The 13488-nt window shown below is 39.0% G+C and overlaps 1 protein-coding gene across 2 annotated transcripts in view; it reads right to left on the reverse strand.

Annotated features, from left to right (window-relative positions):
• Positions 1-13488, reverse strand: part of LOC144090294 (nardilysin-like) — a 64724-nt gene that overhangs the window by 15779 nt on the left and 35457 nt on the right. The window contains exons 4-8 of one of the 2 annotated variants that reach the window (XM_077621678.1): positions 13163-13287; positions 9452-9604; positions 2095-2408; positions 434-671; positions 211-292 (exon numbers count right to left, since the gene is read on the reverse strand). In XM_077621678.1, coding sequence (XP_077477804.1) covers positions 211-292; positions 434-671; positions 2095-2246 — 472 coding nt within the window. In that variant the 5' untranslated portion in view covers positions 2247-2408; positions 9452-9604; positions 13163-13287. Of the gene's footprint in view, positions 1-210; positions 293-433; positions 672-2094; positions 2458-9451; positions 9605-13162; positions 13288-13488 lie in introns of those variants that run through there. The other variant, XM_077621679.1, reaches the window with a different exon arrangement.

Genomic DNA, 13488 nt, shown 5'->3' on the forward strand with positions numbered 1-13488 from the left:
AACTTCTGGAGGATGTTTAACAAGGGTTACCTTGCCCCCCTCCTGTTCTCTATTAATCCAATCCTATCTCAGCCACAACACGTATGGAGAGTGTCACACTCAAATTTAATCGGTGACGGGTGAGCATGTTAAGAGACGGCAGCGAATTAACCTTCCAGAGCTAGCGCTAACCCTCTCCATCCTTTCACTGTAATTACTGTAATTACTCACTGTGTTCCAGAAAGTGGGCAAGGCCGGGGAGGTCAGCGGGATCACTGAAGCTGCCCACTCCGACACACATGGCGGCCGCCGACTAATATACACACACACACACACACAAATTGAATCACGTTTGGCTATTGGAGCCATTGGGAAACACGGTATCACCTGCGACAATAATGTCTAAGAATTTTTCATTAGCTTGGCTACCAGAAAGTTTTTTTTGGTTGTTTACCTGCTTTACTGCATTCCCTCCATTCCTCCTCCTCTCCCAGTCATAGTCCTCATCGCCAGCCTCTTCCGACTCTTCCTCTGTTTCATCGTCGGAGTCGTCTTCCTCCTCTTCTTCTCCACCTTCTTCTTCTTCCTCTTCCTCCTCCTCCTCCTGCTCCTCCTCGTCCTCCTCTGATACAGCCAGGCTGCCGCAGTCCGAGATGAGCAGAGCGCGCAGCCCATTGTCCAGCGCAATGTACCTGCGGAGTGGACGGACAGAGACTAATTGAGGCTACTTATATCTGTCCTCCCCTCCCATAATACACCGACCGAGCCTCCATCAGATCGCCAGGTGCGCCGAGACGTATGAAATAAATGCCTCGTCTCAAATAGATGCTCGGGTGGAGGAAAAATGAGGGGTTGCGGAGTCACTTGGCGCTTGTAACTACTTTTAAAATGACATCCAAGCACCGTGTCGAGGTCGACCTTTTAATCACACTGCATTGTCTATTGAGCAGATGTGGCAGCTGTAAAGCTGACATCTAACACTGGTCAAAAACAACAGTGCTTGCAAAATCATTATAGCGCGGGTGAGATCGTTCATCAAAACGGCTACTTAATCCAGACACACACAAAAAAGTGATCTTTCACATTATTAGGAACCCGTCATCTGATTTTCTAAGAGTTTGGTTTAATCCAGTAGAAGTGCCCATTTATCCTGAACTCAAATCAATTGGATCTCTACCCTGTTAAGAAATACAGCATGCTGGTTTCTGTACCAGCAAAACCATTAACAAGAGACACTAAACCGTGCTGGACTGCCAATAAGTTAATTCATTGTCGTTGTTGTTTTTTTTTTAATTAGTGAACAACGTTTGTTTTGTGTGTTGACTTATTACACGCCCCATTTGATTTTATAGGGTCATTTAGTGGCCATTCCTTGAATTGATTTAAGAAATAGCAGCACTGCAGAGTTAATATAATATGATTAAAATGGACGATAGTGATTATAACTATAATTTTTTTTTAAATTATATTTATTATATATATTTATTATTTTTTATTATAAATTATAATTTTTAAATTATAAATCAATTTTATTAATTTTAATTATAAGGATATATAATTATATAATTATAAGGATATATAAGGATACATTAGAATTTTTTAATTATATTTATTATATATATTTATTGTTTTTTATTATAAATTATAATTTTTAAATTAGAAATACATTTTATTAATTTTAATTATAAGGATATATAAGGATACATTATTATTTTGTATTATATTTATTATATATTATATTTATTAATTTTTATGACAAATTATAATTTTTACATAAATACATTTTATTAATTTTAATTAAAAGGATATGTAAGGATACATTATTATTTCTTATTATATTTATTAATTTTTATGATAAATTATTATAATTTTAAAATTATAAATAAATACATTTTATTAATTATAATTATAAGGAAAAGCAATATATTGGTAAGCCCTATCTTAGAATGTTAGGCCTCATTTAGAAAAACCATGCAATCCCACACATCTAAATTCGGACAGGAAACTTAACATGAGGCTCAAATTCAAAATGAGGCTAAGATTTGAACCTGAAGAAATGTGACAGTCCCATGCCCATCCCATAAATACTTCAATGTGTACCTTCGTGAGTCTTACCTGTACTGTTTATTATCACTTGGCGATTTAATGATGTCCAGGTCTCCTTGGTTGCCCTCCACGGCATCCCCGCGCTCCTCCCAGGGCCCAACTTGTGAGCTCAGAGAGTCCAACGCCAACGGCGGGTTTTGGGATTTGCCATCGCGGGGCATGGCGAGGACTTTTCTCCCCTCGTCGTTTCTCTTTTACGGACAGCCGAAAGCGAGCGTAGACGAGCGGACGGCGCGCTGTCGGCGGTGATGTCCTCCTGCTCGTCCGCGCGGCGTGTCAGCCGCAAGGCAGCGATGATGAGAGTGCGTGTGGCACAAACGACACTGAGGAGAAAAGGATGCTGAGGCCAAACACACACAAACACACACACAATGACATACACACTAAAACACACAGGCAGGCACCAGCACCGCCACAATGCGTCTATTCACACATACGCGCTGGAACTTTCGCCTATTCAGCTCTATGTCAGATAAAAGAGGGGGATGAAAAGTTGACCCCCTGCGAATATCTAGTTTTCAAGTCGCACGCAAACGCGACACGCGGGGTCGCCAACGGAACCCGCTCAACCAACGTCAACAAGTTTCACTGCTCTAGTCAAGATAATGATTTAAAATAGTCAAAATTGAAAGACGGGGCAGACGTTTGGCTGAGAAGTGGTAGGGGGTCCCTTGCCATGTATGATTGGCTAAGTTAAGTTAGGTTGGGATGTGGAGTTGTAAATTTAGAATATCTGAACATTTCTTTTCTTAAATCTAGTCAAATCATTTTCTTCAGCTTGTCTTGAGTGTTAAAAATGAGTTCACAGCACTGATTTGGAGTAAATACTACTTTTGTTCTTATACTTTTAAAGCTAGAACATTTTTCACCTTTTGAACAATTTATATTCTGAAATTAGATTTAAAGTACATTACTGACTTTAAAAAAATAGGAGACTCCAATATAACTTGAACAAGAAAATGAATAAATGAAAAAAGTCACATCTTCACTCTCACACTTTGGGTTATTGCCATTGTTTGTTCATTAGAATAAATTAATTTTGGACCAAATTAACTTCAAATATTATTCTGTAAAACTCCAAGTTCTAACTTCCTTTTACCAACAAAATATGTTGAATGCTACATCCACAAAAAGTTGCCCTTATAGCAAACTAACCTCTGCCAAATTTCAACTTGGTTTTGGAATTGGAATTTTTTCCCTTACAAGTTAACGTTAGCCTAAAATTCATTCAGAATTGATTATTCACACCTACAAATAACCAAGTTCAACTATTTCAAGCAACATTTCCATTTCATACCTTCAAGCTACATTGACACCTTTCCAGCAGATTTGCTCCAAGTACATTTTCACAGTTATTTTTGCACCAACTTGCCCTGATAATTTGAAGTTTTGACACCTAAAGTTCCACCTTTTAACGCCATAAAAATCAAGTCACAGCCGGGTTGCCAAGGCATAAATGATCCCGAAAAAGCCTGGCGTTGACATTGGCCTAACATCCTTCTACGCCCTCCTCCGCCTCGTCAACGCGTTGGCATTTAAGCCCTCCTCTGTGCCAATATGTCTTTCCTCGCATTCACTCACGCTGCCTTCCCAAGCCGGTCTCTCTCTTTCTGTCTGAAGCCAATCACACGTGCCCCCGGGCCTCTACGTCGGCGGAACGAGGTGATAAACGCCGCAACCATGACAACTGGCGAGACGCACGCTGGCGCACACACCTCGGCATTGTTCATTCTCCACGTCCAGCTTTCACCTGAACGCCCCAAATAACATTTGCCTGGGAAAATAGCCCCGAATAAGCATTTTGTCTTCTGAAAAGTACGCATTTACACTGTGAGCCGATCGGCGTGGATACCAATTTGAACTGGGGGAACCGGCCAATGACAGTTGCCGATAGAAGCGATTGGCTTCTAGCTTTCGCAGTAAAAAAAAAAATGGATCGGACGTCCATTGCCGTCGGATTCGTCGATCGATTCGACGATGTTCCCGTGGCAACTGATTTGGAATAGGATTAATAAAGGTCGGCCGATTAATTGGCTGACGGCAAGAGTTACGACGGTCGCTACGTGGCCTCCCTTCCACGAGGCGCCGGCGCGTGAATCACAACTTGAACATGCGTGTCACGTGTGCGTCCCATGTGGCTCGCTGTTGCCTACAGTGAGACGATGTGAATCAGAGGTGAGTGTTCTGGAGTGCAGAGCCCCGTTTGATTCATTGTCTGCCAATGGTCGGCGATAAATGTCCAATCTATTTTTCATTCCTTCATTATCCATGCAACCATTCACACACTCTCACACACCTTTGGACAATTTGGAGTATCCAATCAGCCCACCATGAATTAAAAAAAAATGCGGAATGAAACCAGAGTACTCAGAAAAAAAAAATGCATACTCCAGACGGGAAGGCCAACAGGAATTGAACCCTCGATCTAAGAACAGCGAGACGGACGTGCTAACCCAGGGTTGGGCAAACTTTTCGGCCCGGGGGCCACATTGACTTTAAAAATTTGACAGGCGGGCCGGGTCAGCACAAGATACGATACATATAAAAACTGCATCCGTTAACAGTACATATGAAACATAAACAGAAAAAAAGGACTAAAGGAAATGACACAAGCTGTCAATTTTTCCAAAATCACAAAACCGACGGCAGAATTGCTCATGCAGGTCATCCAATGATTTCCTGTATTTTCACCGCAAAAAAATAAAAAAAAATAAAACATTGGACGTCGGCGGGCCGGATTAAAAGGCCTAACGGGCCGTATATGGCACGCGGGCCGTAGTTTGCCTATGTCTGTCTGCGCTAACCACTCTACCAACAGGCTCCCGTACATTCAATGTATTAACTACAGTTCTTTGTTCAGTTTATTTTATTGGATTTAAATCTACTTTAACTGTATTTAATCTATTTTCAATGAGAATGACTCAAATTATTCAAGAGTTTCTGAACACAAATGGTGGAGCAAGATGCATAAACCTGCAACATATATTGTTCATGCCAAAAAAAAGACTAATATCTTAGCTCAACTGAACCACCTTTATGTGGTGTAACAATGCTGCACTCAGAGTTACAACTGAGGTCTTAAAAAAAAATTAAACTCATATCTCAAGACGCCATCGCGTGTTATAAGCCTAGTAGTTGCTCTAAAGAACAACCAAAAATCTGGCCATGGAGGAGCAGTTCTCATTACAGCTTTGAGGGCAGTTTTTTTGGGGCGTTTGGTAATGGCAGAAGGAGGACAAAGTACGAAGCAGTTCTTTTTCTTTTTAGAGTAGTGCTTGCTTTCATTGTGCGTTGAGCGTGTCCCGTGGGGGGCATCCGGTGAACTAAGGCATAATTAGACAGCGAGCGACTGAGAGGGACGACTACTTCCTGATTAAATGACCGCAGAGGAAGGAAGACAAAGTGAAGACATTCGTTAAATAGCGTTATGCGCTCGTTAATGCATTGGTGCGCAATGTCGCAAACATGACAAGCATTACATATTTGAGGTAACGCAATTTCCTAATGTTGATTGATTTCATATTCAAAAGTTTTCAGGACTAATTTACTCATGCGAAATCTCTCTCATATTGTAAAAACATATATAATAATAATATAACTTTCCCAAAAATAATGTCTGTTTTAGCACCGCACAAATTTGATCAATTTTAAAAATGCTACTTTCTTAATATTATTTTCATTCCAACTCCAAATGACATGTACAAGTGTTTAATATTATTACTTTAAATTGGATAAGAATTGGATAACTTTATGATGCAATTATCTTCAAAACATTACTTTTTAAATTAAAATATTAAAACAACAACATTATTCCTGCATGACGATTTTTACTCATACAAATATTACTTTTCTGATATTGTTACAAAGGTTTTTTTTCTTCATTATGAAATTGTGTTATTATAAATTGTGTTATTGCAAAATAATCCCTGGCCATATTAGTTTTTTTTCAAAAGACAAAATTACTCTCATAACATTCCTATCAATTTAAATCTTAAAAACACATTCGTTTAATATCCCACTTTTATTAGTCTACCTTCCCAACACGCTTGTTTCCTCACTAACAATAATTTTCATACACCACATCCAATATTTTTCCCCATTAAACGCAGAAGCATTCTTTCCTCGCATCTCATCAAAATCATTAACAGATAAATGCATCAATAGGTGCCTGTTAACAGTTTCTCAATTAACTATTGCCAAAAAAGACAACATGGCAGTGATCAGAGAGAGAAAAATAAACATTTAAGCAACTCCCACTTGAGTATTAGTCGCAGGCCGTGTGCGGTCGATTGGTCGCCGGTCTTCTGGTCACCGGTCTTTTGGTCCCAGTCTTTTGGTTGCGGTCTTTTGGTCACCCCGACCGCGTCAACGGGCGACCAAAAGACCGACGACCAAAAGACCGGCGACAAACCACGGTAAAACAACACGTTCTACGCATCAATAAAAGCCAATAATGGCCATGAGCAGTTTCACTGAGCCGACGTGTGAGTGTATAAGAGTTTGTATGTATACATGCGTTGGCCCTTTAAGTAGCTACATCAGTCAGGGTCTTAACAAGTTCTCCAACAAAACACAATAAAAGTACAAGAAATTTGGAGCTTTTCTTTAGCCTAATAATTAATAGGGCATTAAGTATGACTAAATAGTAATTGGCAGTTTGTATTTAGGGAATTTGAGCAACGATTTAAATGGTAATTATCAATAATAGTGCTGGTCGCCCTTCTGTCGCCCTTCTGGGCGACCAGAAGACCGGCGACCAAAAGATCGGCGATCAAAAGACCGGCGACCAATCGACCGTGTACCGTCGCAGGCCCACCCAAAATACGGAAAAAGTGCGACCTATAGTCCGAAAAATATGTGACTTTTTTCTCATCCCCAAAACGTACAAAAAATAAAATAAAATAAAAAAATCACATGAAATTGGTTGGCTTGAAAAGTCAAGGTCGGCCATCTTGAGCTTTTGCCCCTTCAAAATGAATTGGACATCTGTCACCGTCAACGGCAACAGCTGAGTTAACAGCATTGAACGACGCCTAAAAGAGAGCCACGTTTATATGCTATATGTAATGATAAATCACGTATGGCCTTCCCTTCCGGAGCAGCGCGCCCACATTGACGACTTTTATTGATGCGTGTTGGCGTGCCGCTGATAAACGTGTCTAAATGCATTTCCTGTTCATGGCTGCACACGTTTGCTTGCATGCCAGCCAGCCAGCCATCCAGTCAGTCATCCAGGCAGGTTGGCGGGCTGGCGGGCTGGCGGGCGGGCGTTTGGCCAGCCAGCCAGCCAGCCAGCCAGCCTGCCTGCCTCCTTCCCTCCATCACAAGCCAGGGAGGGCATTAAGTGGCCTTGCGGGGAAGCCGCGATACGGCCTAATGCACCTGAGAGCCCCTGAAATCTATAACCATCATCTACATCTTCCTGATCTTACTGGAAGCGTCTCTGTTACGCCGTCTGATTGGAATCTCGGGGGAGAGCGTTCCTTTGCATTGCCGCGGGGCGAGAGAGAAAAAGAGAGAGAAGAGAGAGAGAGAGAGAGAGAGAGAGAGAGAGAGAGAGAGAGAGAGAGAGAGAGAGAGGCAGATGCACCTCCGTCGTTTCCTCAAGGTGATTCACCTTCACGCACGCTCCCCAAATCGATGTGAAATTGAACTGAAAATTGAACTTTGAGCGCAGTAATGTGGAAGACATGTCGTTATTAAATCTTTTCCTGAGGCTGGCCAGTATGCAAAAGGGCCTCGGGGGCTGAAAGGGGGGTGGAAAAAAAACCCGACACGCATCAACGCCTCGTCATAATTGTCCATGATGCCGCGGCCTGAATATCATTTTATAGCTTTCAAATGGCATTACGAAATCATTTTTTATATTGTGTAACAGGTATTGAAGACTTTGGCTCTTACGACTCACTTATCCGACAATCACGTTTTCAAAAATGGCACAAAAGCCTGTAAATCTTCGGCTATTAGCACATGAAACGACAAAAACTTGATTGCATTGTAATTGGTGTCAATCATATCTAAACGGAACAGCTATGAAATTAATTGCGTCGTGGTTGAAATGAATGAATGATTTTAATCATTTTTGGAGTGAATAATGTGCTCATTTGAGTCAATGCCATTGTATTTGGACTGAATTGTATCATAAGTGTGGCTAGATGTATCTATCAAAAAGTAAAATGTATTATGAGTGAGTCAATGTAGTAAATCTATTATTTTGGAGTGAATTGTATCACAATTGGAATAAATCCATAATTGGAGTGACTCCTATTGTACTTGAATTCTGTAATATTTGGAGTGAATAGTGTGAAAATTGGAATGAATTCTGCCACAATTGAAGTTATATTGCTTGGAATTAACCTTTGTATTTGGAGTGTCATAATTTGAAAGAATCATTTCATAACTGGTGCACACCAAGTAGAATCGGGATTATCAGAATTAGATATCATAAAGGGAGACTATTGTATTATATTTGGTGTATGGTATTCAACCTCTAATGCAAATTTGGTATGAATGAAATCATACTTGCTTGTACTAGGGGTTGTGCGATGTTAAATTAAGATTGAAGTTTGAAAAATTAGGACTATCTCGGGAATCAGCTATAACATTTAATCGACCAAAAATAGTCATGTTTGGCAGATCACCAGTCAACAGACCCTTCAAATGAGTCCCATGTTGATGCTTTTCAGACACTTCATTAGACTCCAATTGAGATAAACTGTCACACTAACCACACCTGACAAAAAATGGCACATAATGTGAAATCCAACACAAAATACATTCAGTTTTTTTTAAATCCATTAGCTTAATGCTAACGAATAAACCTGCACTCACAAAAACTTGCCTTGATTCACTCAGCCAAATTCTCGGGAAGGATTTTTCCAAAATTAAAAATACCAGTTAAGGCAGAAAGCTAGATTGGTTATAAAAACAAAAAGTATTTTTTTTCTTTTTTGGCTAGACGACTGCTGTAAATAAATTGCATTGTACTGTAAATAAAGCGAAGTGACAGATATTGCAGCGTGAAGGGCAATTTTCTAAATTTTAATGATGTTATTGTCGGTGTATTGGTTTGACATGTTACGGTCCTCACGAGAACATGCAAGAGTCCACTTTCACTATAGACGAGTTGCTCTCACGTCCCCTGAAGGACTAATTATTGACTTCACACTTTGTTCTGTAGCAATAAAAGGAGGCTTCAAAATAAAAGGGTACAGTAGGACTGAATCCCCCCTCAAGGTGACAAATTTAATGGTGCTAATAATTGGACTCTGAGGTAACAGTTGATTTGCTGAGAGTACACACGCCCATCGCTCATTTCCGTGCCAATCAAAAAGAAAAAAAAAGAAGAAGAAGATGCTGAAAGTACCTTAAGACGTTGGCCGTTCATCAGCGTTGCTGGACGCTTTGCATTTGGGAATGGCGATTGCGCGCCGCTTTGCTGTCTGCTCCTTTTTATGCTCAGCTTGTTGCTCGTCTTTTATGTTCATGGCTCGGGCTGCTCTGCATTCTGGGCCTGTTCCTGCAAAGCATTTGGTGGCCATTACCTGGGAAAAGGGGGCTATAAATAACAGCTACTCAAGCTTTTTTTTGTTGTTGTTGCGTTCCTCTTTTGCTCTCTTTCTGGATTTGAAAGGAATGGCTAGGTTCCCAAAGTATCAAGCGTTTAAGATCGATACGCGAGCTTTGAAAACGTATTTGTGGATCCAAACCATAAAGCTCTCATGGCCCTATACCATAGAAAAACTTAAAAATGTATTCCTGGATTTACAGTGATAGATATAGAAGAATTGTTTTGTTGATTGCACAATAACTTTGGCATATTACCACTGAAAACACACGACAAGCTTCCCAATGTTTTGGATTGGATTGGATAAATTTGTTCATCCCGTATTTGGGAAATTTCATTGTCACAGTAGCAAGAGGGTGAGAATACAAACACAGGAAAAGACATTTTAGACATAAATAGATAGGTAATAAATAAGTAAATAAATAAGTTAATAAATAAATAAGCGTGTTGCTGGAAAAAAATATATATACATACATAAATATATACATACATATACATGTATATATATACACATAAATATATACATATATATGCATATATAAATATATACATACATATATACGTATATATACATATATAAATATGAACATACATATATACATATGCATATATATACATACACATACATATGCATATATACATGTATATATACATATACATACATATATAGAGATACACATATATACATATATATACACATACACATATACATATATACATATACACATACATACACATATATAATATACATATGCATATATATACATATATATATGTATATATACACAGACATATACACATATACATACACATATATAATATACATATGCATATATATACATATATATGTATATATACACAGACATATACATATATATATATACATATAGATATACACACACATAGACATATATACATATACACAGACATATATACGTATACATATACATATATATATACATATAGATATACACATACACAGACATATATACATATATACATATACACATATATACATATATATAATAAAAATATAATAATATATTATAATTTTGAACCCTTTAATATTTTTTGGAGTGGATTAGACATTTTGATTGCTCTTCAACGGCATTGAAACAAGATCATTCAATGCCGGCCGTCCCAGTCGAAATGGATTTCACGTCTATCAATGGTAGGGAATTAGTTAAAGGGACAGCAACTTGCTCTATGACTAAAGTGCAGATTATGGTTTGGGGCCTTTGCCAATAATGAATTACTGAAGCGTATTAAAAGGTTCTGCTTGGCAGAAACCTGGCTTTGCTATCTCAGTGGACTTAATGTCAGGTTTAACAACACTATTGATAAGCTTCTTAATGATAAAAGGTAGAAGACTTTAGTCTTTCAAATTGGACTTTCTATGTCAATCTAAAATAGCATTGACAACACGCCGTACATTGAAAGATGCAGCAGCCATTTTTGGGGGGGAAATTGATACTATTTTTACTGGTAACTTTGTAAAACGCAATCGATTGTTTTTTAAGTCATTCCACCAAACCACCTGCTGCAGGCGGATTGCAATTATACCTCTATTTTTTAGTTGTTGTTTTTTTAAGTACTTTTTAGCCCCCTCCCCAGGATTTTACTTTTACAGTTATCAGTTTTCTGCAACAAAACAGTCTGCGGAATACACTGCAAGATAATATATTACACCTCCAGTTTTATCGCGGCGGTAAGATGTCGCTGTTAAATTGCACCCGCTCAACACAGAAATTTCATTTAATTTAATTGTCGGACCGATTTTTTTTCTCCCAGCAGTGATCGGTAATGTTTACGAAATGTGTATCATATAGACTTAGTTTTAATTGTATCATTTAATAGGATGTTATGCACTTTATAGTTATTTTTTATGCCCTATGCCACAGGCGCGTGTTTATAATATGCTGAGTTGGTACATAATTTTCTGCTTGGAACCTATGATGAAATATTTTGCACTTTTTGAATAATGTATATCAATCTGCCCAAGATGCACAAGAATATCGACGGCTATTTGTTTACAAACAAAATCTTTATTTTTTTTTGTCTCGCAAATAATTTAGTATTTTTTTAACATAACTGCATTCATTTTCTTTATAGCTGGTCATTTCAAGATGATTAATTTGATAATAATCGCGCAGAAAAACTTTTAACCTCTTAAGACCCAGACTTTTTGCAAGGCATGCATTTTTATTTTCTCTTTAATATTTAGGCGAATTGGGACCTGAGTAAAAACAAAGAATGATCTTTTAACATGATGTTGTTTCTGAGAAAAACATCATAAGTGGACGGCAGGCCCTTATTGTCCAAAATGTAACATTGTAGTCAGTCTTATGACAACCAAAAAAACACACTTGTCTGCTTCTAAGAGGTTAAGAAAAGGAATCAAGAACTGCTCTTCACAGAATCAGGACGGTTCTGCACGGAATCAAGTGACCGATAGAAACAGTGTTGGCATGAACAAAAGAAGGGCACAAGCGAAGCGTAGAGGCATAACAATAAAAGCGCCCTTGATGACGAGCCAGTACGCTAAGAAGCCCACCCGTTACTGGTGATACCGTCCATCGATGTGCGGGGAGCTCATTTGCGCTTAGCGGCATCTGTTGCTCCCGCTTCCCCCTCCCCCTCGTGCAGTGACAGGTGTTTAGTTTGTGGTATACTTCTAAGGCCTCCGTGCGATCTGGGCTCAGAAAAGTATTTTTTTTTTTTTTTTAAAGATCTGTTCATATATATAAATATATTTTTTTTGCATGTGCTGGCATGCATGCCGCAAAGGCAGATGGCGTGAGTCACCATGGCAACGCGCACGATACGCTGGTGGCGCTTAACTCTTTCGCTGCCATCCAAAATGGATTCGATGAGCAATTATAGAATATTTGCAGATATGATAAAGTCCACCACGATGACATTTGATTCCAATGGATTTTTACGATGTGATGTACACTTTGACACAATAAGTTACGTTTTAATTCGAGCAATACGAAAAACTACGACAAGTGATGTTTTTTTGTATTGGGGTGGATTAATCGTTCCAGATCCAAGATTTTAGTACTAGTAGTTTTTAGAGCGGGCTTTTGGAAAGTTGCACAAAATTGACTGAAATTTGCCCGTAATTTCTATTTTGGGTTGAAATTTTGGTGCACGGTCGATTGGTCGCCGATCTTTTGGTTGCCGGTCTTTTGGTCGCCGGTCTTTTGGTCGCCCGGAAGGTAAGTGATAATTACCATTTAAATCTTTACTCAAAATCCCTAAATACAAACTGCGAATTACTATTTAGTCATACTTAATGCCCTATTAATTATTAGGCTAAAGAAAAGCTCCAAATTTCCCGGACTTTTCTTGTTTTTTGTTGGAGAACTTGTTAAGACCCTGACTGACGTAGCTTCTTAAAGGGACAACGCATGTACATACAAACTCTTATACACTCACACGCCGGCTCAGTGAAACTGCTCATGGCCATTGTTGGCTTTTATTGATGCGTAGACCGTGTTGTTTTACCTTGTTTTGTCGCCGGTCTTTTGGTCGTCGGTCTTTTGGTCGCCGGTCTTTTGGTCGCCGGTCTTTTGGTCACCCGTTGTCGTGGTCGGGGCGCTGTGACCAAGTTAAGGGCGTGCAGCTGAAATCTACAAAATAATGTTGAAATGTTAAGGCCAAGTGTTGGAATTTTCTTGATTCTGTCTAATTCTCTAATTCTGTCATCATTTAACAACATTTAACTATTTGCCCGACCATGTCATGGGGGAACCAACCCAAGTTAACTGGGAGAAGCGGCAGAAAATAATGGCTAGTTCAGCTTTCTTTTCATGACCAAAAATAGTCACTAT

The sequence above is a fragment of the Stigmatopora argus genome, chromosome 15 (assembly GCF_051989625.1).
Source record: "Stigmatopora argus isolate UIUO_Sarg chromosome 15, RoL_Sarg_1.0, whole genome shotgun sequence".
Lineage (NCBI taxonomy): Eukaryota > Metazoa > Chordata > Actinopteri > Syngnathiformes > Syngnathidae > Stigmatopora > Stigmatopora argus.